General features: G+C 36.7%; 1 protein-coding gene across 2 annotated transcripts in view; it reads right to left on the reverse strand.

The window, feature by feature from the left end:
• Positions 1-311: 311 nt before the first annotated feature.
• Positions 312-25,154, reverse strand: part of Lrig2 (leucine rich repeats and immunoglobulin like domains 2) — a 55,376-nt gene continuing 30,533 nt past the window's right edge. The window contains exons 12-18 of one of the 2 annotated variants that reach the window (XM_076862947.1): positions 17,974-18,137; positions 15,378-15,698; positions 14,472-14,753; positions 12,507-12,956; positions 11,839-11,988; positions 10,197-10,484; positions 312-6,328 (exon numbers count right to left, since the gene is read on the reverse strand). In XM_076862947.1, the coding sequence (XP_076719062.1) occupies positions 6,108-6,328; positions 10,197-10,484; positions 11,839-11,988; positions 12,507-12,956; positions 14,472-14,753; positions 15,378-15,698; positions 17,974-18,137 (1,876 nt within the window). In that variant the 3' untranslated portion in view covers positions 312-6,107. The remainder of the gene's footprint in view (positions 6,329-10,196; positions 10,485-11,838; positions 11,989-12,506; positions 12,957-14,471; positions 14,754-15,377; positions 15,699-17,973; positions 18,138-25,154) is intronic. The other variant, XM_076862948.1, reaches the window with a different exon arrangement.

Raw genomic sequence — 25,154 nt, forward strand, 5'->3', positions numbered from 1 at the left:
TTAGCACATCCAAATCTGCCAGGCACCTAGCACCAACGTAGATACTCCAAGGGAAGAAGCAGAGGACAGCTCCTGTCCTGCACAGCTAGCAGGTAGGTGGCAGGTAGTGGCAGGCTCACAGCAGTGTGTGAGTTGGCAAGAACCAGAGAAGAGCAACTCTTCCTGTTCCAACTCATTCAGCTATCTGAAGGCTCACTCAAAAGGATACAAAATCAGAAATGAACCATTTCACTCCTGTACTTTAGGCAAGTGAAGACAAAAAGACTGTAATGTATTTTAGCTTTATTGAAGACATATTACAGTAGACAAACAAGTAGACAAAACACATGCTCTATAAAATATACATTCTTATGTGTGAGAAAATATAAATATCAGGAAAGAACCACACTGAACAACAACTTGGCTTACACTTACTTTTCTTTAGGTACATCTAATACCAGGGCTGCTCAGACTGACATTCTCTAATAAGGGAAAAAGAGAACAGGGGAAAGTATAGGGTAGAATTAAATCTCTATGGATCAAGAGGCCACATTAAATAGCCAAGAGATATTTCAAGAGCACTTAACCACCTACTGATCAATTTCTCTTCCAAAACAGTTATAATTGGCATAAGACCACTTTACTTCTTACATTTGAAAATAGGCACAAACAAGTCAAGCTGTTTCTTCACCTATCCACACCCTTTGCGGATTATTAGGACTGATAAGAAACAGCACACAACCTTGAAAGAGGGGGCTTGAATCTTAACTCTTAAAACACACACTCCTGGAGACTGGAGATGTAGCTCAATGGTAGGGCACTTGCCTAAAATATACAAAGCCCCAGATTTGATCCCCAACACCAGAAAACACAAACACCACCTTACTACTCACAAGCCCTCCAGGTGATTCTTGGGGTTTCAAATATTGTTTTAAGTGCAATTTGTAACACATCTCTTAATACAGAACTTGGGGAAAGAAGGGAAGGAGGGAGGAAATAAATTAATTGGAGTACAATCTAAATAAATATCAGTTAACCTCAAACGAAAAGTTAAAGGTAGAAGAGGTAGGAAGGAAAAGCCCCTGCTGAGCTGAAATGAGAAAGATCATTTAACAGAAAAAGTTACTTGCCAAGAAAGAAAGCTCAACCTTCTAAGGTCCAGCTGTTTTCACAATTACCTCTATAATCTGTATTAATGAACAAATTTAAAAATGAAAGCTGTCACATAAAATGACAGCACATTTGGGGCTCAGGACACAGCTCAGGGGCAGAGCATGTACAGATTCAAAACCCAGACCCAGGGGAGAAAAAAAACCCAACAGCAAACTTACCTCTGTTGATCTATTACCCGCTAGGCATTTCTGTGGTATTATAATTATGAAAAAAGGCCACACCAGGTAAAATATTGAATATAAAACTGAACACTATGATTCCAACACCATTCCAACTGGGAATAGATAAGAAAAAAACCAAGTTCTCTCATTTCTATTTATGACATAAACACTTGAATGTGCACATATATAAATTTTTATATATGTACATAAACATACATATACATACATGTACACATATATAAAACCTTCTTATGTCTCTTATCCATTCTCTATTTTGGAATATATCTTTTCATATTTAGTCAAGTTCAGAATTTTTTATTCAATCATTATCTTTATATATCCTAATATATCTGACACCAAAAAAAAAAGAAAAATTAATCAAAGAGCAAAAAGGAGAGTTATAATGCAACACAAGCTTTGAATTTTTCACTACAGTAATGCCGCTTGCATTAGTTCTCTTTAGAACAAGCCCATAATTTTACATTTTCAGTCATGATCATGGGTCACATCCTTTTTGTTACTCATGGTCCCAAAGTTCTTTAGTTTAAAAAAATTCTGAGCTGGGAATGTGGCTCAGTGGTAAAATGTTTGCCTAGCACATAAAAGACCCTGGGTTCAATCTCCAGTGCCATCAAAACAAAATAAAACAAAAACTGAAGTACTCTCAACTAAACACAAAAGATTTTGAAGGCTAAAATTCTAAGACTGTCAGATTGCATGGAAAGTTCCAATAGAAATAAAGAGAACTTAAAAGTCATCTTGCTCATATTCCATCTCAAACAGAAATATAACACTATTAAAAGATTATTAGACTCTCAATGTACCTTTCCCCCAAAAGGCTGACTGTTCCACTTGTCAGACAAATGTGATTGTTTAGAGAGTTAACTCACATAGAATTATTAGCAGGTATATGGTGCACTTTCATGTAGATGACACCTGTCCTGTCATTTCATATGACAACCTTTAAGTTAAGGTTTTTATAACATCTCCCTTTAGGGAGATAGGAAAATGGGAAACAGTCTAAACTGCTTTAACAGCCTAAAGTTCCTTTTATAACCCTTTAATGGGCAAAGTACAGGCAACACGAAAGTTACAGAAAAATACACACTCAAAGCATTCTGATGTGGCACTTTAAGGTGCAACTGTACACTGGGCCAGATTCCTGACATTTCTTATTCTAGAAAGTATCTTGCATACAAGGAAAGTATTTAGAAGATGCCGATAAACAGAAAGTTAATGGCTTAAGTAGAGTTCCTGTGTTAGTAAGGCTTCAAGTTCAATGAAACTGCAGTATGGTGGTGCACGCCTGTAATCCCAGTGGCCTGGGAGGGTAAGGCAGGCGGATCACAAACCCAAAGCCAGCCTCAGCAATTTAGTGAAGTACTAAGCAATTCAGTGAGACCTTGTCTCTAAACAAAATACTAAAAAGAGGGCTGGGGATGTGACCCAGTGGTTAAGCGCCCCTGGGTTCAATCCCTAGTACCAAAAAAGAAAAGAAAGAAAAAACCTAAGAGGGGCACAAATTAAGAACATTTATATATCATATCCCTATTAAAATGAAGGGATAACTGGGTAGGAAGACAGATTTCTCTTAGCATTTGTTTGCCTTTCTTTGCAACATCCCTGATTAAATTAGCATTAAGCGGACAATGTACTGATAGAAAAAAGCATGGGTAAGCCATCAATCCTGTTTACATTAGATGGTGAAGCACTTGATCAGTGTTTTACGTGGTTAGAAATACATGCACATCTGTAATCCCAGCTACTGAGGAAGCTGAGGCAGGAGGATCTCAAGTTCTAAAAAGCCTAAGCAACTTTAGCAAGATCTTGTCTTAAAATAATTAAAAGGGCTGGACATATAGTTCAGTGGTAGAACATGTGCAAGGACCTGGGCTCAATCCTGTACCAGAAAGGGAGAGGGGGGAAAAAAGGCAATTAAGTAAATTCTTCCTAGGATTAGATGTTGTAGTTATTATTTTAAGACCCAAGGTAGGCTTTTTGTATTTAGACAGATTCCTGACTAGTTATTCAGGCAAGCTTGGAATATCTGGGTGGAGGTTTCAATCATTTGAGCTGATATAAGGAAGGATAACCTGGCTCCTCAGGGCACCAGACTTTGACACCACTGTCAGCATGAGCAGCATGGAGGGAGCACACCTGGATGGAGAGAGCAGTGACTCACACCAGTTTTCTGCCCTTTCCACATATAACAGCTAATATTCGTGGGCACAAACTCTGGCAATCCAGCCTAACTCCACATTAACCACTTTGGAAAATCTCTCTCTGAGTTAGAGTACTATAACTTTGAGTACATTAGAAAGGGAAGCAAGGCACAAAATAGTTACAAATTAATTGTGGCCCACCTCTCAGATGATCTTGATACTCTGTTGTGCTGCTCTAGAAAGCAAAGGTTGATTTTTCAACTGAGACAAAATTATTTAAGGTTACTGATAAACTGTTTAGAAGTAGAATATTTTGTCAGGCAGATGGTGCATGCCTGTAATCCCAGCAGCTCGGGAGGCTGAGGTAGGAGGATCAGAGCTCAAAGTCAGCCCCTGGCAACTTGGTGAGGCACTAAGCAACTCAGTTGAGACCCTTTCTCTAAATAAAATACAAAAAAAGCCTAGGGATGTGACTCAGTGGCTAAGTGCTCCTGGGTTCAATCAAAACAAAATTTTTAAAAAAGAATATTATTCCTCACAAGTATTTGTCTGTCTGTTTATGATGCCAGGGACTGAACCCAGGGGGACTCAACCACTGAGCCCCATCCCCAGCCCTTTTCTAATTTTTTATTTTGAGATAGTGTCTCACTAAGTTACAGAGGCTGGCTTTGAATTTGGGATCCTTCTGCCTCAGCCTCCTGAGTCACTGGGATTACAGGTGTGTGTCACCATGCCTGGCTCCTCATGAGTATTTCTTACACCATTATTCCTACTATAGAGAAAATAAATATGGATCAAGTTAGAGCAAGCAGTATCATTCTTGTTCAACTCTAACAAAATACTTCACAAAAGCAGCTTTTTATTAAAGTGGCATAATCCTCTTCAGCTCCTAAAGGAGCTAGAAAGGGCTGGAAAGAGCATCTAGTAAAATAAAATGCCTCATTTCATAAATGAGGAAATTGAGCCTAGGAAAGTCCAAGGACTCACACTTGATTACCTAGCTAGTAAAGAGCAGAGTCAGAAGTAAACCAGGTCTCTTAATTCCCGTCAGTCCAGTACAACCAATACCACAACCTCCTAAGAAGAGAGATGTAGACTAAAAAAGTTTAGAAAAACTTTCATATTTCAGTTCAAAGTGAAAATGAACAGACTCTGACAGGTGCAAGAGGGAAAAGGTAACAGGTGCAAGAGGTAAAGAAGTGCTGCTGCCCACAGGAGAAAAACTGATTAAAACCAAGTAGAAAATTCAGCTAAACTTTATGACAAAAAGCTGAGAAAGGATGTGAGTTTAGAACCCTGGATATGCATGACTTAGATATTTTTAAGAGGTTAAAATTATATAGTTAAGAATATTAGAATAGAGAATCAAACAGTATATAAAGAAATCTGACAGCACAAAGAAAGAACTTTAATCCACTATATTTCATTAGACTGTTAAGTTCTTTCTTCACATAAAGCTCTTTGCTATGAAATTTGAAGAAAAAAAAAAACTTTTTGGCTTAAACAATCACTTGTAAAAAACAAGGACCACTCTAAAGCTTTATAGTATAGGAACATCTTCTGTATGCTCTTCCTAAAAACAATACAAACACAGGAAGAAGCAATCTTTGGTTTCCCTGTCAATGAAGTACTTTGCTGAAAAGATAGTCCCCAAACAAGTCTTCTTCTGTTTATAAGGTTGTGATGAGACAGCCTGGCTTTTAATGCTAGAAAGGGAATGTCACCTGGTGCTTGTAAACAGATGGCAAATGATTAAATGTATGAACCGTCTGTCGTGAAGCAGTTAATTTCACCAAGACTGTGTTATATGTGCATAATCACCAAGTACCCTGCCTCTATACGTATACTTAACAAATAAGTTTTTAGAACTTTAGACAGTTTTTAGATCTCACTAAGTTATACAAAATCTTTGATCTGAGAAGCTGCTGTCAATATAATAACTAGAGACACATTATATATAATTCTGGCATATCAAAAATATTTACAACCAACACACATGGTCAATGAATAGAAAAATCATTTATAAATACACACATATTTACAATGAGTTCCCTGGGCAATAGGGACCAAAAAAAAAAAAAACACAAGAATACAAAAACTTTTGACCTAATACCAGCTGGTCAAACTGGGATTCTTGCTGAAGACCTTGAATATCAAAGCCCCAGCCTCAACTACCTGCTTAAAACCACTGAAGAACCCCAGGCAGACTTCCCAGAGGGCTCCAAAGTTATTTTTGCTCTTGGAAGGTAGAGTAGAACATCAAAGCAGTAATGTTTTCTCAGGGTTGTTCTGAGAATTACGATAATTCCACAGGTTAAGCAGCAATCAGAACTTCCTGATAGGCAAAGCACACCTCGGCACATCTCCATGGAACCATCAGGAAGCACATTTGTCCTGTATCTTCCTCTGCCAGTGCTGCATAATTTTGATTTGATATATCCATTTCTGTCAGCTGTTACCCTTCCTTCATCAGGCATAAACCCAAATGCCCGTCCTACCTTGGTGTGGTCAGATGTAACCATGAACAAAGAGTAAAGCAAATGCTGACTTTGCGATTTCTTCTGAACTCTGAGGTAGTAAGTACAAATTAGTTCACTTTTGTCTCTGCCCAGATTTTATCCTAGAGTGGGTTTCATGTACCCTCACTACCATCTTGAATGTTCGGAGTCCTACTAAATTCAAAAGCATGGTCATGTAACCTGTGGCAGGGCATGGGGGAAGAAGAGTCTGGATCTCTCTCTGCCAGGCCTTCATTTCGATGAAGTTGTGGTGACTCAAGGACTGGTTGGGAAAAGGGCGGATGAGACAGGCCTAATTCTCTGTTTATGTTCCACGGAGGCTGTTGCAATGTTTCTGAGAATGAAAGACAAGAATTATCAGTGGTGACTAGAATTCAAAATTAATTTTCTAAAACTTAATGTCCTTTTAACCAAAACCCCAAAGACATAAAGATGCCCAGTATTCCTGAATAAGAACACGGAGAACAAGTGTGTATTTGCCATATTCTTAGCCACAATTAAAAAAACATAACCATACAAACATTGAATACAGTAGTAATGACAATACTGTTCAAGTGCAAACCCAATACAATACAGCTCTTGAATTTTATAAACTATCACTGTTTTTTGTTCTGTTGCCAATAGCAAACTGCTTTTCCATTAATGGAGACTCCATGCCTTTCAAGCATTTTAAATATGATAATGTTTATAAATGTGTGATTTGGAGGAATTGTTTAAATTTTTTTTCCTAATTTTCATTCTCTTCAGAATAGATTCTTTCAACAAGCAATTTTTTTTTTAAAGACAGAGTGAGAGAGAGAGAGAGAATTTTTTTTTAATGTTTATTATTATTATTTTTTTTTAGTTTTCGGCGGACCCAACATCTTTGTTTGTATGTGGTGCTGAGGATCGAACCCAGGCCACATGCATGCCAAGCGAGCACGCTACCGCTTGAGCCACATCCCCAGCCCTCAACAAGTAATTTTTAATAATGACTGTGTTGACTTCAATTTTTGTAGTGTAATGGCTATGTTAAAGATTAACTATTTGGTCTAACTAAAGCCAATACAGAACTTGCAGCTATGTTTTTTCTTCAGTGACAAATAAAATACTTACAAAATTAAAAAAAAAAAAATTGGAACTGTGGCTATTAGATCCTTATATTCAATGAACTTAACCAATTAATTTCTGAAACTATGCTGTCTTATGCTCATTCAGCTATTATTTTAGTGGTTCTGCTACATCAAAAATTAAATACTATACATACATGGAAAATAACTAAGAAGACAATGGTATCCTTATTATAATGAAAGTTTCATGATACATGAGTAATAACTGCTGATTTTGTGCTGTTGTTACATCTTTAACAATCACTGTACTGGGGTTTTAGCTCAGTGGTAAAGCACTTGCCCCACACACGTGGGGCACTGGGTTCAAACATTAGCACCACATAAAAATTATAGAGATATTGAGTCCATCTACATCTAAAAAAATAAACAAACATCATTAAAAAAAAATCATTGTCTTCTAACTTCTAGAATGTAAGAACCAAACAAATACAAGCAACAAATAATAACCAAAAGCAACTATATTAAATGACATTATCTATACTCTGGTTTCAAAAAAATCTGCATTTCTCTCATTTTTATTACAGTAGTGAACTATTTTCCCAAAAACTACATTAAACATTAACTTCACCTGGTGCATTTTGGGAAAAGCTAGCCTAACATTCTGGGAACCAAAACCCACAAATAAAAATCCATGTGAAAAGTAAGCTAGAGCAAGTTTTTCAAGCTTTAATATGCACAGAAATAACCTGGGGATCTTGTTGAATACATGGGCATTTTATCACTGAACTACATGCCCAGTCCTTTTTATCTTTTGAGACAGAGTCTTCCTAAGTTGCTGATTGTCTCTAAGTTGCTGCCTCAAACTTGTGATCTCTTGCTCCACCTCCAAAGTAGCTGAGATTACACATGTATACCACCACAACCCAGCCATGACTGCCTTTCTAACAAGCTCTGAGGTAATGCTCATGCTGACAGTCCTAGCCCACACTTTGGGTAGCAAAAACCTATAGTACCTTAGATAAAGAATGGACAATGCACCAATGCACTCTCATTTGCTTATTTCCTTCTCACAGAACAATTCAGGCATGCAGAAAGCTAAAAAAAAGATGTGCTGCACCTTTGGTTCTCCTTAAACCTTTTTTTTTTTTTTGGGTAGCAGGAATTGAACTCAGGGATACTTAACCACTGAGCCACATCCACAGCTTAGGGCCTTGCTATATTGCTGAGGCTGGTTTTGAACTCTCAGTCCTCTTACCTCAGCCTCCTGAGCCACTGGGATTACAGGCATGTGTCACTACATCCAGCTTTGAACCATTAAAAAGAGTCACTTAAAAAATGTGACTTAAAAAAAAAATATATATATATATATATATTAGTTGTAGTGGGACACAAGACCTTTATTTATTTATTTTTTATGCAGTACTGAGGAGTGAACTCAGGGCCTTGCACATGCTAGGAGAGTGCTCTACCGCTGAGTCACAACTCCAGCCCCTTAATGCGACTCTTCTAAGAGAAGGAAAAATTGATTTAGTGTTGGTGCATTTCTTTCCTGGACACTGAATGTAAACATGGAAGACTAACTTCAATAATGGTACTTTTATCTGCCCTCTACCCTCTTGAGCAAGCTTTAGAATTGGTCTCTTAAGAACTAAAGAGTGCACAATAGCTAGACTGTGGAGTCAACCTAGAATGCCCTGAAAAGGATGAATGGATAAAAAAAAAATGTGGCATTTATACACAATGGAATATTACTCAGCACGAAAAAATAACAAAATCATGGCATTTGCAGGGAAATGGATGGCATTAGAGCAGATTATGCTAAGTGAAGTTAGCTAATCCCTAAAAAACAAATGCCGAATGTCTTCTCTAATATAAGAGGGGTGACTCAAAATGGGGTAGGGAAGAAGAGCATGAGAAGAAAATTACCTTTAGATAGGGAAGAGAGGTGGGAAGGAGAGGGGGGGAGAATGGGAATTGCATGGAAGAGGGAAGGAGACCCCCTTCGTTATACAGAATACAGGTATGATGATGTGAGGGGGAAAAAAAGAAGAAGTGGTCACATTAGATTAGGTAGAGAGAAGTGATGGGAGGGGAGGGGAGGGGAAGGCGGGAATGGAAGGACAGCAGAATAAAATAGACACTAGTATTGCTGTGGGTATATACGTGACTGCATGACCAATGTAACTCTGCAAGCTGTACACTCAGAAAAATGAGAAATTACATCCCATCTGCCCATCTGATTCAAATGTATGATATGTCAAGATCATTGTACTGTCATGTGTAACTAATTAAAACAAATTTTAAAAAAGGAAACAGGAGAATAGAAAAAAAAAAAAAAAGAACTGAAGAGTGCATCTTAAGTCTCATCTTAGATTGCTACTCTTGCCAGAACCATCCCTGAAAAATACTACTATCTACCACATAATTTACCCTCCTTTCTAATCCTATATTTCTTACTTCCTGCCCCATTTCCAGTGCCCTTCCACCTCAGATTAACAGGAGATGACAGGGGATAAAAAGCCAAATGGTCAGGAAGATATGCTCAGGAGTATCTTTCATAGTCTAGAAAGAGCTATGTTTTACTGACCAAGCTGTTATCAAAGACCTGATCTACACAGTATAGTATTTCTTTTCCTGGGCCATGAAGGACAAAAGAACCTATTCTAAAACTGTCTTCCCAATTATGGTGCTGATCATACCTCGTAGGAGAAAGAAAACATCTGCTAAGTGATGCTGAAATAAAATATTTGCCTGATAGAACAGCAACCAAACAAAACATTTTAAGGTTTTCTCAGTACAAAATAATTTTGCCCATATTATATTCTAAGCATTTCAAATTTCCATTATTTAAATAAAATGGAAGAACAAATTACTAATACCCATATGAAACTTCTCTAAAGCTTCTTTCTATGTGGCCTTTGGATTTTCTGTAATACAATCTTGGTACCCCACAAAAGCTGTTTTCATCCTCCAGATAAAGACTTTGTAACCCAATATGTAAAAACTTCTGGCTCTAATATACACCAGTTAACAATGGCCACTTATTCCAGTGTAATAATTTGTTTGCTTCCTGTCAAATGAGTGCTACCTATATGATAGAAGAAAAAATCCATGAGGTAAGTGAAAGCAAAATAACAAAAAAGATACCCTTACCATTGCTCATCTGTGTGCAGGGAAGTTTCTTCTCACTTTTTCTATCATTGTTAGTAGGAAAGGCAGACAGCTCTCTGTCTACTGATATCAGGCTCTCCAAGACAGTGGCATCTTGGGGAGGATGTGACAAAAATGTCTCCTTGGGCATCTGGACCATGAGACTGGATAATGTCTGATCTAGAACATCCTCCTCAGCAATATAGGTGTATGGACAGTATTCACGGGTCCTTGAGTATATGTTGGCATTGTCGTAACAATCTGAGCAGATCACCCGGGTACCAGTGCCACCTAATGACAACATGGGACAGAATCCAAACCATTTTTCTGTTAAGGAATTAGTTTGCATCACCAATTTCCATCCTTGAACTCTTAAACCTTATAATAAACAAGATGAAGTTTCAAGATCTGTGAATGGACTCATTTAATCTTCACAATATCCTCATACGGTAGGTACTATCATTATCCCCACTTTATAGATAAGGTAACTATAGAACATGGAAGGAAGAAGGTAACTTGACAGAAGTAATGTTGCCAGAGTGAAAAACCCAGGCACTCTGGCTTTAGAGCCCACACTCTTGAATATTATTTTAAACCATCTCTGCCCAGCCCGGATAAGTCAAGTTCAAAGGGATCCAAGACAGGGCTTGCACTGTGCCAAAAGATACAAGCTTAGCCTAAGCAAATTAAAGCAGACAACAAGGAGTTTAGGATGACTTTACTTCATGAGAGACCATGTTACTTTTAAAAGTCAAGAGGTTAGCAATACTAACTGCTAAAATTATCCCTAGTCTAAGTCCTGCCTGACAAGCATGTGGTGATAGAAGTAAAAGTTTAATAAAGTAAAGAGCAGATCTAAAGTAATATGTTCATAGTCATAGAGCTAGAAACAGGAAGAACTCGGAATCAAATCCAGTCTTTCTATTCCTTCATTCATCTCCCCATGTTTTGGCACTCCCTATGGAAACAAGAGTCTTGAGAAGTAGGGGTGAGAAGTAGGATTGAGAAGTCAGGTCCATTTAATTAGGATATGTTTATCTCTCTCTGATGTTCTTCATTATATGATGAATGAGAACCACTGTTGTACTTTATTTACTTATTTTTTTGTACCAGCCACATCCCCAGCCCTATTTTATATTTTATTTAGAAACGGGGTCTCACTGAGTTGCTTAGCACCTCATCCTTGCTGAGGCTAGCTTTGAACACTGTTGCACTTTAAACTTTACTGATTATCTACATGTTAGCAGGAGACACTAACTTCCCTTGGATGTGATCTGAGGAATGCTCCTCCCTGAAAAGTCTTTTATTAAGACTCTGGTCAACTTTTATCCTATTTTGCATGAAACTAAATATTTTCACTTTAAAATACTGCTCAGAGCCAGGTGTGGTATGAACCTGTAATCCCAGTGACCTGGGAGGCTAAGGCAGGAGGATCACAAGTTTGAAGCCAACCTCAGAATTTAGTGAGGCCCTATCTTGAAGTAAAAAATAAAAAAGACTGGGGCTGTAACTCAGTGGCAAAGTGCCCTGGGTTAAATCCCTGGTACCAAAAGGTAAAAAATAAAATATTACTTCAGGTTAATGGGGAAATTGAACACTGAAAAATAAATGACAGGACAGGCTGAAGTTGTAAGCAAATCCTTACCATCAGTGCCTTTGTGTATATATCCACTGACAGGAGGCATGAGCTGCTGGTGACTGCCTGCCTCAGAGTTGCTGTATCCTTCCTGTGGCTCAGACAGTGTTCCTTGGGAAGACAAGTAACTAGGAATGTCTGCAGGCAAATTGAGTTCCTCTGTTTAAAAAAAAAAAAAAGACATCTGTAGTTTTCACATAAAGTTACACAGTTAAAGCCAACACTCTGAAGGCTATTTTCTCAATGTGCTCTACTCTGATACAGCTGGCCAGAGGTGGGGAAAAAAGGGCACCACTGTTCCCCTTCAGAAAAACTATGATAGAACTAATTCCTCAAATAGGTTGTTATATCAAGGAAACTGGAAATTTTAACAGAAAAACTTCCTTATGCCTATATTAGGTATAATGCATCATAGGCTCCTAAGTTTTTATACTTAAATAAATAAAATGAAGATTGTGTCTATCTACAACTAAAAAAAAAAAATTTATAAAAAAAAGAATGTAGAGTAGGATTTATTATTAAGTATTATTATTATTTATTTTTATGTGGTGCTGAGGATCAAACCCAGTGCTTCATGCTTGCAAGGCCAACGCTCTACCACTGAGCCACAACTCCAGCCCTGCACTACATTCTTGACTCAAGTATTAAGTCACAGATATCATCTGGGTACCACTCACCTGTGTTTGTGATACTATAGTCTTCATTTTTCCTTCTCATATGGTAAATAACAATGACCCAGATCAAAGAGGTGCCCACAACACAGCAGACCACAACAATGATGACAATGCCAACTGTAGTCCAGCCATCATCTTCATGCCCAATGCTACTCTGAGAAGAGTCACAATTGGGGGATGAAATGACATTTAGGTAAATATGGCCACGTTCTGTCCCAAGGGTATTAGACATGATACAGGTATATTTCCCGGCATCTTCTAGTCCAGCATCTACAATGATGAGAAGCTGGTTGGCGGCAGCAAAGAAGTGTCTCTCTGTCACCAGCAGTGGTCCATCATCTTTAGTCCAATTGAGGCGTGGAGCAGGACTTCCTCCAGCTATGCACTGTAATACAGCCGTTTCACCTCGGGTTACTGTCTTGTCTTCCAGAGGTCTAATAAATGAGGGTGTCTCTAAAAGGGAAACATTTAAAATATCAAGTTAGGCAATTGTTTGGGCTGGGGATGTGACTCAAGCGGTAGCACGCTCGCCTGGCATGCGTGCGGCCAGGGTTCAATCCTGAGCACCACATACAAACAAAGATGTTGTGTCCGCCAAAAACTAAAAAAATAAATATTAAAATTCTCTCTCTTAAAAAAAAAAAAGTTAGGCAATTGTAGTCTCTAAATCCTATTGAATTTGACTGATGGGAAGATTAGAATCTTCTAAAAATGGGAATTCATAATCCACTTGAATCAAATGTATGAAATATGATGTCAAGAGCTTTGTAATGTTTTGAACAACTAATAATAAAAAAGAATCTTCTAATATAATAATCCTATTATAATTCTATCTTAGAATATGCTTCAGACCGCACCCCCCCCAAAAAAAAAAACTTAAACTGAGGCTGGGGTACAGCTCAGTGGTAGAGCGCTTGTCTAGTATATATGAGGTCCTGGGTTTGACTTCCCTGCACAACAACAAACAAACAACAGAAGCTCCAAAACCTAAATTTCATCTCAACATTTCTACTTTGGGCATGCTCTCCCAAAAAACTAAAAAAGTTATATGCAAAGAAGTTTATTACAAAATCAACTGCAATTTAAAAATATAAGGACATATCTAAAAATTGCTCTTCAAGAAAATAATTAGAGTCACATGATTCTTTATACTTTCTTTTAATGACAAGGTAATCCTTGTAATACAATATTAAACTAAAAAAAAGGTAGAAATACTTAACTACATAAAAATAAATGTTAAAAATATTTAGAATATGCTAAAATATGAGTGACTTACCTAAATTTTCTGTAACCTTAAAATTTTAAAATACTAATTTTTCTGATTAAACAAGTAACAAATCTAACAAACTTCTTTTAAAAAACCCTGCCATCTAGGGAAATACAGAACTAGAAAGAAGAATTTGCTTTAAACTTGAGAATAGGACTCATTAGAAAATAAATAAAAATTCTAGTAAGGGAGATATTTGAAGAAAAAACATTTTGCCAGAATACAGGATTATGAAGCACAATAGAGGGGAAAACAGAAAATCTAATGAGTTAATACAACGGTTATATGTTGTATTTTAAATTATCTTAGGTTCTTTGTGAAATAGTATGTGGAGCATTAGAGAATGGCTAGAACATTTCTAAGAAAAACAGTAGGACTTGTAATGTGAGCTTTCTGAAAAGTTAATAAAATACACAAAGTAGAAAAATTACAGAGGGAGACATAAAATTAAGGGATTTGAATTTTCGATTTATGAGATAAAGAACCCTAATTCTGCCCTCAGCATTTCCCCAGATTTCAGTTATCTGACCCACTAATATCCTAGGCTGACATAACTTAAATAAAGTGACAAAATAATAACAAAGGTAAAAAATCACAACTGAAATCTCAAAATTATTTTGCAAAATAATAATAATTTGCAAAACAAAATCAGCTCTTAAAAGCTCCCAAAATAGTAGGGATACTTGAAGCAGTTAATGTACCTAAAACTGTTAGAGAGGCATTTGCTGAGAGGCCTCCTGCTATATTTTGCGCCATGCAACTATAGATTCCCATGTCTTCTATTTTCACATTGGCAATGAAGAAGACATCATCCTCAGGCATGACGTGCATGCGTCTTTCTCGAGCTGCAGGAAAGTCAGTACCACCATCTTTCTGCCAGGAAATCTGAGGTACAGGGTGCCCCTCTGCAGCACATTCTAATCTGGCCATGGCACCAGTGCGGATAGTCAGATCCATTGGAGTTTTCAGAAAAGATGGCATCTCTGTTCCAAGAAAGATCATTAAGAAAAAAGTCAGGAGAGGGAAAAATATACACAACACGCCAATCTGACAGGCAAAATATCAATTGTTGAAATGATGCATTTCTTTGAGAAGACATTCTCTCTGGATTGACAGTCAATACAACTTTAGAAGCCATCTTTCCTCTCAGAAACTCAAAGAGTATTTAGAGCACAGTGACAACGAACTCTTCTAGAATATCTGACATGCCTGTGATTTTCCTGATGGGATTAGGGAAAGCAGAAGGCCACAAACATTTCTGAACTCCATATTTCAAAACGATATTTAATAATACTCTCATATGTATAAAGTTAAATGGTGCTTCCTAAACTAACATCAACACAGTGGTCAAGGAAATTGCATGTTTAAAAAAAAAATAGGTCTTTAAAAATCTAAGAAACACAGAAGACAAATACATTTTTTGGTTGCATAAAGTCTAAAATGTGACATTTATACAACATAATAGGCAATAGATAAAGCTATCCTGAAGTTTTTTTTTTTTCCAGCCACAGAAAGAAGAGCATTAATTTCAAAAATGATTCTTTGTGACTAATTTAGACAATAATACCAATCTAAACTAAATATAGTCAAGGAACATAATTCCTTACCATTCACTGTCAGTTTGGCTTTTTGAGAATAATTGGAACCAAAATGATTAGTAACAATACACTGGTATTTTCCTTCATCTGTGAAATTCACATTGAAAAGATGTAAAATACTAGTATATTCCAGAGCTTCTCCAGCTTGCTGCCGGTAACGAACAAAATTCTCAATATCCACATCATATACGATTTCACTATTTTTGCGCCACACAGTGGACATGGGTGAATCACTGCTACTCACTGCAGTACATGTCAGAGACACATTAACTCCTCTTAGAGCAACTGTGGATTCAGGATGTGTCCTTATCTGTGGCTTGAGAAAATCATCTGAGGGGGGAAAAATGCAGTAGTAGACATGTTAATTATTTACTTGTACTTCTTTAGATTCAATTTTAAAACAAATACCGTAAAACTGTGAGTTCTATTTATACAGTGGCATATTAAAGTTGAAAAAGATTATAGAGCTGATGTCCAATTCCTTTGTTTAAAGATGGGGGAAACATTACAGAAAAGTATTTTCTGTAAATGAGCAAGTAAATGGCTTGCTCAAAGTCATTAAGTCACTGGCAGAACCTAGACAGGAACTCAGGCTCCTGACATAAGGATCCAGTTTTACTATCCATGACACTTATGTGCTTATAATGTATTTCTTAAGCATTACCAGTTAGCGGAGAAAAAAAGAAACCTTAGATTAGAATTTCAAGACAAGTTCTAATTCTATTATCACTTTCTTATTATATATTACATATATTATAACTATTACCCTTTCCATGCCAATATAGAAAATGGGGATATGTACTATTCTATTTCACAGAGTACCATCAATAATACAAAATACTTGGCAGTACTCTGTGAATACTCACAACATTAAAATAGTGAAAAAAAATCCAAGTATGTCAAATGTACAACTAAAGATTAGTGTAGGACTGACTAATCAACTATAGATTTATAAACTGTAACGCTACTGGGTTGATTCAGAGAGGTTTGCATATGAATTCTTAACTTTATTATCTTTACTGAATAATATTTCACCGTATAAAAGTGATATGAAGAATGATAGAATATAAGAGATATGTCTACATTTAATTACTAAAATCAAAAAGAAATGTGCAGCAACATATGCAGAATTTAGTCTTTATTAGATTCTTTGTTTCCTTCTTTAAAATTTGTAAAAACAATGGAAGTATTTTGTGGGCCTGAACTTGCAAGTACCCCAAGTATCATTAAGTAGATTGTAAAATTAGATCTGGCAAAACAAAAGTACTCAAATGAACACAAACACTACTGGTACGCAACACAGATGTACTGAAGTCATCCCTCTATTTCCAAGAGCTTTGCATCCAAGAATTCAACCAATGGAAGAATTAAAATAACAGAGGAAGTCAAAAGTAGTGGTGCACACCTATAATCCTAGCAATATGGAGGGTAAGGCAGGAAGATTTCAAGTTTGAAGCCAGCCTCAGCAACTTAGTGAGTCCCTAAGCAACTTAGCAAGACCCTGTCTCAAAATTAAAATAGGGGCTGGGGATATACCTCAGTGATAAAATGCCCCTGGGTTCAATCCCCAGTATCAAAAAATAAATAACAACAGGAAAAAATTATTTTGTTCTGAACATGTACAGACTTTTGTTCTTATTCCTAAAATTATTCCTTAGATAAAACAGTATAACTATTTATATAGCATTTATATCACATTAGGTATCTTAAGTAATTTAGAGTTAATTAATATGCAGATATTGCATTTATATGCAAATACTATATCATTTTATATGAGGGACTGACACATCCAAGGATCTTGGAAGCAAACCCCTATGGAAGCTGAGGGATGACTGTTCCATGTGAAGCTAAGAATCATTCCTTCTACTTTAAAGGATTTAAATTTGAATGTAAAGGCAAAATTTCCAAGTTGAAAAAGATTTATACCAGAAATTATAAGTATTAAAATCAAGACAACTTGTCTATCCCCTCAAGAAAAAAAAAAAAATCCAAGTCTTAAAAAAAATCCTTCAGTCTTAAAAAGCTGCATTTAAAAATACAGCACATGAAATCAGTACCTTATTATACATAAAACTTGCTGTACATGTATAATTACAGCATTGCTGATGACGACATACACTGCTGGTCACAATACAACTAGTGTTCTTTTTTTAGAATACCTGTGGCACTTTTCAAGATCTATAATAAGTATTCATGTAAAAAAAAAAAATCCATACTTATTGATTCAGCAGAAGGATCACTTAAGCCCAGATTCAAGGATAGCCTGGGCAACATAGTGAGACCTATCTCAAAAAAATAAAGAATATACAGAGGTGGACTGGGGCACATAGCTCAGTGGTTTGAGGCTATGGCTCTAGGTTTGATTCCTAGCACTGAAAAAACAAGTAAGATGACAGAGGGAAAAACTGCTTATGAAATATTAAATCAAAGAACACAAAATTTAACCTCTGATTATTAAAATATAATCACTGAAACCCAGGTTAGAGAATAACACAGAAAAATGGAAATAGATATGCTAATGGGAAAGCTAGTGGTTCTTTTCTTTTTAATTCTGTTAATACAGTTAAATAAGTAATATATAAAATTTTAAGACAAAAATACAAACCACAGACAAAATCTTTCAGGTCCACATTCAGGATGCTTTGCCCTGCTAGCCATTCAGGATGTGCACAGCTTACATTTACAGAATGATGAAAGTTATTATCAACCAGCCATTGAAGTAACCACTTCAAATGACAGTCACAGAGCAAACTGCTTGTGTTTAGAATCCTGCAGAAAAAAGAGGAAAAGTACCCTTTGTTTTACTTTTCAATATAAGTTTCTTCAGTATTAAAACCTTCATGCATTTTTCTTTCCAAAATGTTTAATCTGAATCTAATCCTAAAAGTGAAGAACATCAAAAAGGGGGAAACAACAGCAAGGGAACCATTTTTTTTTTAATATTTATTTTTAGTTTTCGGTGGACACATCTTTATTTTATTTTTATGTGGTGCTGAGGATTGAACCTAGTATCCCGCACATGCCAGGTGAGCACGCTACCGCATGAGCCACATCCCCAGCCCCCAGGGAACCATTTTAAAGAAGACTAAAAAGCTACTATAACCCAATAAAATGATTCTTTAAAAAAAATATTTATTTAGTTGTAGATGAACACAGTATCATTATTTATTCAATTTTATGTGGTGCTGAGGAAGTCAAAAGTAGTGGTGCATACCTGTAGTGGTGTCTCACACATGCAAGGCAGGCACTCTACAACTGAGCTACAGCCCCAGCCCAATATGATTCTTAACTGGAAAAAAATACATCTAAAAAGGACATTTTTTGACAACAGGGAAATTTGTGAACTATTTCTAAACACTGGAGTTATGATGTCTACAGCTTTTAAATGGTCACACACACAGAACAATTGTGTATACAAATATCCATGTGTGTGGCAAGAAAGCAAAAGTGAGAACAAGTCCCAGAGCCAACAAGAGGAAGAAGAGAAACAGATAAATGTGACCAAAAAAAAAAAAAAGAAAAGAAAAAAAAAAAGCCTGGTGAATCAAAGTAGAGGGCATTCATTGTCCCTTTTAAACTTCTGAGGTTTAAATTTTTGAAAATTTTGAAAAAAGGGCAAAGGCTCACTATGTATTTTAGAACAGTGAGAGATCTTTGTTGTAAACAGTATATAATTATTTCCAAATTTCATCAAAACTAAAAATACTTCTGCCCTATGGTAATGTGTATTGCAACTTAGACTAAGAGCCACTAAAATATGATTTATGACCTACAATAGGAGTATAACACATATCTGAAAAATCACCATTCTCCATGACCTCTTAAATCTCCTGATGACTTAGAAGAAAGGAAAGCAAATAATTTTGAGACTGTAACCTGCTTTGTGTGTATGAGCATAATCTTCATCTAGGTTTAAAGTCTGGTATAAAGTATCTATAAGTCTGTTCCACAGAGTGTTTAAGGGTAACTCAAAAATCCATATTTCAAGGGTAAATTTAACTAACCAAACCATAGTTCCCTTTTGCATTTAAGAATTTTTAAGTACTTTTCATGCATTCATTCATAGAGAAATATTTGAGAGTCTATCACTATATGCCAGGCACTGTTCTAGGCTTGGGCACAAACTCCTCATGGAGCTTTTGTATGTATCTAGAGTCAAATTAGAAATAAATAAATGCAAAATACAATGTCATAAATTAGCAATAAATAAATGCAAAATACAATGTCAGAAAAGTGTTAAGTGCCATGAAGAAAAACAAAGCTAGGCAAAGACATAAGAGACAGAAGCTACTAGTTTAGATAAAGTAGTCAGGAAAAGTTTTTTGAAGAGATGGCAGTTGGTCAAAGACCTGAAAGTGGTGAAAGGGCAGATGGTGCAAAGATCTGACTTAAGAGTATCCCACCCAGATAGAGGAAACCACATGCAAAGGCCTTGAAGCAGATAAGCTTAGTTTGCTCTACCAAAATCAACGAGGCCAGCTGGGTGTGGTGACACTCACCTATAGTCCCACACTCAGGAAACCGAGGAAGGAGGATCCCTTGAGCCTAGGCATTTAAGACCGGTCTGGGCAACATAGCAAGACCACGAGCCCCTCACATCCCCCCAAAAAGGCAAGGAGATCATCTATATAAAGCAAAGGGATAGTGACAGGAATGAAGTCAGAGGGCTAGGCAGGGAATAAGTGCATTATAAACTAATGAAAGGAGCCAGGCACAGTGATGCACACCTGTAATCCCAGCTACTCAAGAGACTGAGGCAGAAGGATCACAAATCTGAGGCCAGCTCCAACTTAGCAAGGCCCCAAGCAACTTGGTGAGATCCTGTCTCAAAATGAAAAGGGTTGGGAAAGTAGCTCAGTGGTAAGGTAACACTGGGTTCAATCCCAGTACCCAAAAGTAAATAAACTAATGAAAGAACTTCAGGGCTGGGGTTGAGGCTAAGTGGTAGAGCAGGTGCCTAGCACATGAGGTACTGGATTTGATCCCTAGCACCACACTTAAAAAACAAAAAACAAACAAAAAACCTTAAATAAACAAAAGTATTGTGTCCATCTACAACTAAAAATAACTTCAGTTTTACTTTTTCAGCCCTCAATGTATCAGGAAGACACTGAAAGGCTTAGAGGAGTGACAAGGTTTGGTTTATGTTTTCTTAGGTATAATATAAACTGGGCTCATATCCTAACTCCACGACCAACCTTAGACAACATACTACATGCTCCAAAATCCCAGTTTTTATTTCTGGAAAATGAAAATGAGAATGTTTACCTCAAAAAATAATTTTTAATAAAGCATTTAGCACAGTTCCTGGCTACATAAAATACTTAATTCACCGTAGTTTCTTCACTTGTATTTCTTTTGCTTTCCATCCTTCACATACTAACAGACCCTGCACACAAGCACCTAATAGAGTATACTGCATTCTCCCAGTAAGCGTTTGAAATACACACCAAAATATTAACAGGTCTTTTGAGTAGTGAGGATTCAGGACTCTTTCTCTCCTTCTTGGTTTAACTGTATTTTATAATTTTTCCTCTATAAGTATATAATTGTAATGAAAACTATTTTTCAATTTATATGTAACTCTTTCATCTACCTAAATATATTCATAAAAAGCAATGCAAGTAATACTAAAAAGCGCAGATTTTAATAAATGTTGACCTAAAAAGTAGTATAGCCAGGCACAGTAGTGCACATCTGTAATCCCAAGCAGCTCTTGAAGTTGAGGCAGAAGGATCACAAGTTCAAAGCCAGCCTCAGCCACTTGGTGAGACCTTGTCTCAAAAAATAAAAAAGGGCTGGGGATGTAGCTTGGTGATTAAGCACCCCTGCGTTCAATCCCCGGTACAAAAAAAGAAAAAAGTATTGTAATTTAAGATTTCAAGTAACCAAAAAGCAACCAAAGCTTTGCAATTAAAAATTTTTTTCACCAGAGTTACTATAACAGTTTGCTTAAATCAACTGTCAGGCCAGGCACACTGGCACAAACCTATAATCCCAGCAGCTGGGGAGGCTGTGGCAGGAGGATCTTGTGAGTTCAAAGCCAGCCTCAGCAACTTAGCAAGACCCTGTCTCTACAAAATATAAAAAGGGCTGGGGATGTGGCTTAGTGGTTAAATACCACTGGGTTCAATTCCCAGTACCAAAAAAATAAAATAAAAAGAAAACTGTCAGAGAAAAAAAAATTACTCAATAATATTCATTAAAGTCAGCATTCCCTTGTGTTCAAGGAAAAAAGAGATGTCTTTCTTTCCTTTGAACAGTATGGGTCATTTTTTTTCATTCTGTCACCTTCTGTTCACTAAGGACCAGCTGAATCATCTGCTGGGACCCAGGAGTAAAAAGTATTTGCTAGGTGGTATGAGCAGTCAGGCATTTAATGAGGGAGATTTCTATGAAACTGAAAACAGAGGCTAATGGTTAAACTAGAAATTCAGTTTGTTTTTTTCTTTTTGCAGTATTGGGGATTAAACCCAGGGGTAATTTACCATCAAGCAACATAACCAGCCCTTTTTACTTTTTATTTTGAGATAGGGTCTCACTAAGTAGCTGAGGCTGGCTTCAAACTTGCAATCCTCCTCCCTCAACCTCCAAATCACTGGGATTAAAAGTGTGAACCACCACAATTAGCCATAAACTCATTTTTTTAGGTCCAGAGGAGAGTCAGTTGAAAAGACTTCTACTAGATAGTGGGTTCAAAGCACCTTCAGGTGAAGTTAGGACAAGCCATGACAATTTGACAGATTTTCCTGGTTTACAGATTGTCTCTGTTAATGTTACCAGCTATTAAAGTGAACTTTTTGAGTGACTCAGACAATAACAGGCATGAAGATAGGCTATATACATGATCCGTTTGCTGATTTCTCTGAAGTTTCAATTAAGTCATCCCGCTTCAATTTAGAAGGCTTTGCGGAAAAGGTCTGTTTTAGTTATGCCTAAAGTTATGCCTACCCACTAGTCAGAAGGGTAGGAAAAACTGGAGTACTAACTTGGAGAGCTACAGCCAGATACTGGAGGAAATAAGAGGAACTGGGAATTTAGAAGAACTAGCAAAATGAACTGGTAGAATCCACAGGGTGTACCATACTTTTCCACTGAAACAAAGATTTCTCTCTATATAAATACTTCACTCTTATTTACAAAATAAAATAAGCTATAGTTACTTTTGAGATTTGGCCTGAATGCTTACATAGGTGCAGCAAGAATGGTAACTGACCACAAGGTTTTTAAAATTTGCTTTGCTGGAATTAGTTTCTAAGAATCTCAGATTAGACTATGTTTTTTGTCATGTTGGAGATCATTCAAACCCAGGGCCTCTCGCACACTAGGCAGGCACTCCCACTACACTCACTCAGGCTCCAGATTAGCCTTTTAAAAGCCTCTCAAATCCACAGAGCCAAGTCAGAAACTCATCACCAGACTTTTCCTTCAGTCTTTAGATTTGAAGGAATTCTTTCCTTCTTGAGGGTGTCAAAATACTCTGAAATTTCCAGGACTGCCAAAAGGAACCTTGCTCATTCATGAGGCCCAAAGACAGGAACGCCATAAGCAAGGTACCACCAGGCCAGTATTTCCAACAGGCACTTTAAGTCCCAGGGCTTATAAAGTCAGCGTTGGTTCTTTTGTTACAGCTGACTGGTCAGATCTATTTTATACCTCATTGTCAAATGATATTCCAGTCAAATCGCTGGTAATATAATCAAAGTTTTCAATTGCATCCTGTTACAAGAACATATTCCTCTTAAACTTATACAAATAATAATATTACTAGGAAAATAAGAATACTCTCTAAGCTCCTGAATTCTGGAGAGATCAGGAAAGGAGAAAAAGGAATTATTTCCTTGTTGTTCACGAAGACACACTTCAGCAAATTGTTTTAAGTTATAGATAGCTAAGAGAAAACAAAAAGAGTGCCTTAAATCTGAAAATAGAAGATTAACAAAAAGCGTCATTATACTTTATGAGTTCCTTCAGTCCCAGGTAATTAATTCTTGTTCTACTTGATTTTGGGCTAACAGTTTCATAAAACCATGTGAAGGAACAGTTTCATAAAATTCTTTCATTAGATTTCTGAAAATCTTATTCAGTCCAATTATTACCAGTATGATTATCAGTATGATTATCAGAAACGTGTTTCTGTCAGTCCTTCCCATGAACCTCTGAATACAAAGCACTTTTAGATTACAATTCTTTTAAAAGGCCTTCAGGAAAACGTCAGAATAAATCAATAATTGTTTATGAATGGCACAGGACTAAGAATGATCATAGTTAAAGATAATGAGTAAACAGTTATTTCTGTGGCATACAACATACCAAAATTATGACCAATAACATTATGGCAAATATATCATGAACAGTAGAGTTCTGACAAATTTCTATGAACTTTATACAACTTCTCAAGTACTTATATTACTAGGATACATAACATAAAAATATAACCTTAGCATCACTTTTTATTTAACATTTCCTACATAACTAAACATACCAAATAAACCTATTTTTATATAGAGAAAAATGCTTTAAGATTTTCCAGGAAGAGTCAGGTGCCATGGTATATTTTGTTAGTCCCAAATATTCAAGAGACTGAAGCAGAAGAATCACTACAGCCCAGAAGTTCAAAGACAGCCTCAGCAACTTAGCAAGACCCTGTATCAAAATGGGAAAAAAAGGGCTGGAACACAGTTTGGTGGCTCAGTGGTGAAGTGCCCCTGGGTTCAATCCCTACTATGGCATACCAAAAGGGCTGCAAGTATATCAGTGGCACAGCCCATGCTTAGTGTTGAGGCCCCGAGTTCCATCCCCAGCAACTAGGGAAAAAATAAAAGAGCAGACCAAAAATGCAAGAAAACATATCTTTGCTAAAATAAAATTAGATTTAATTTTTCACAGACGCACTACTGATATTAAAGCTTCTTTTAAAAACTGTTAATAAAGGGGCTGGGGTTGTGGCTCAGTGGTAAAGTGCCCACCTAGCACAGGTGAGGCCCTGGGTTCAAGCCTCAGCACCACATAAAAATAAATAAATATAATAAAGATATTGTATTCAGTTACAAGTAAAAAAAAAATTTTTTTTTTAAAAATTATAAAGCCAGATGCAGTGGTACATGCCAGTAATCCCAGCTACTTGAGAGACTCAGACAGGAGGATCACAAGTTTAAGGCCAACTTCAGCAACTGAGCAAGGTTCTTAGCAACTCGGCAAGACACTATCTCAAAATAAAAAGTAAAACAAAAAAGTAGGGGATTAGCTCAATGGTAAAGTACCCCTGGGTTCAATCCCCAGTACCAAATAAATAAATAAAACCTTTATAAGCCAGATGTGTTGGTACAAGCCTATAATTCCAGAGATCCAAGAGGCTGAGGCAGGAGAATCTCAAATTCCAGGCCAGCCTCAGCAATTTAGCAAGACCCTAAGCAATCTAACAAGACTCAGTCTCAAATTTTGAAAAAATAACTGAGGATATAGTTCAGTGATAGAATATCCCTAGGTTCAATCCCCAAGACCGGAGACAGGAGGAGGGAGAAAGAGAGACAGACGAGACAGAGTCAGAGACAAACACACACCTCCCATTATAATAATAAATCATTCAATTATAGACAGTTTAACCACATGAGATAATTCTGTCTCATCCCAACCTCCTATGTCCATTCAGTTCTTGTCCCCTATTTAAAATAAAAAGGGATTAGGGATGTAGCTTATTTGTAAAGTTCCCAGCACTGCAAAAAAATAAATAACAACAACCTCCATACTAACATAAATTATTTTTTCCCTCAATGAACTATATTT

This window comes from Callospermophilus lateralis, chromosome 7 (assembly GCF_048772815.1).
Source record: "Callospermophilus lateralis isolate mCalLat2 chromosome 7, mCalLat2.hap1, whole genome shotgun sequence".
Taxonomy (NCBI): Eukaryota; Metazoa; Chordata; class Mammalia; order Rodentia; family Sciuridae; genus Callospermophilus; species Callospermophilus lateralis.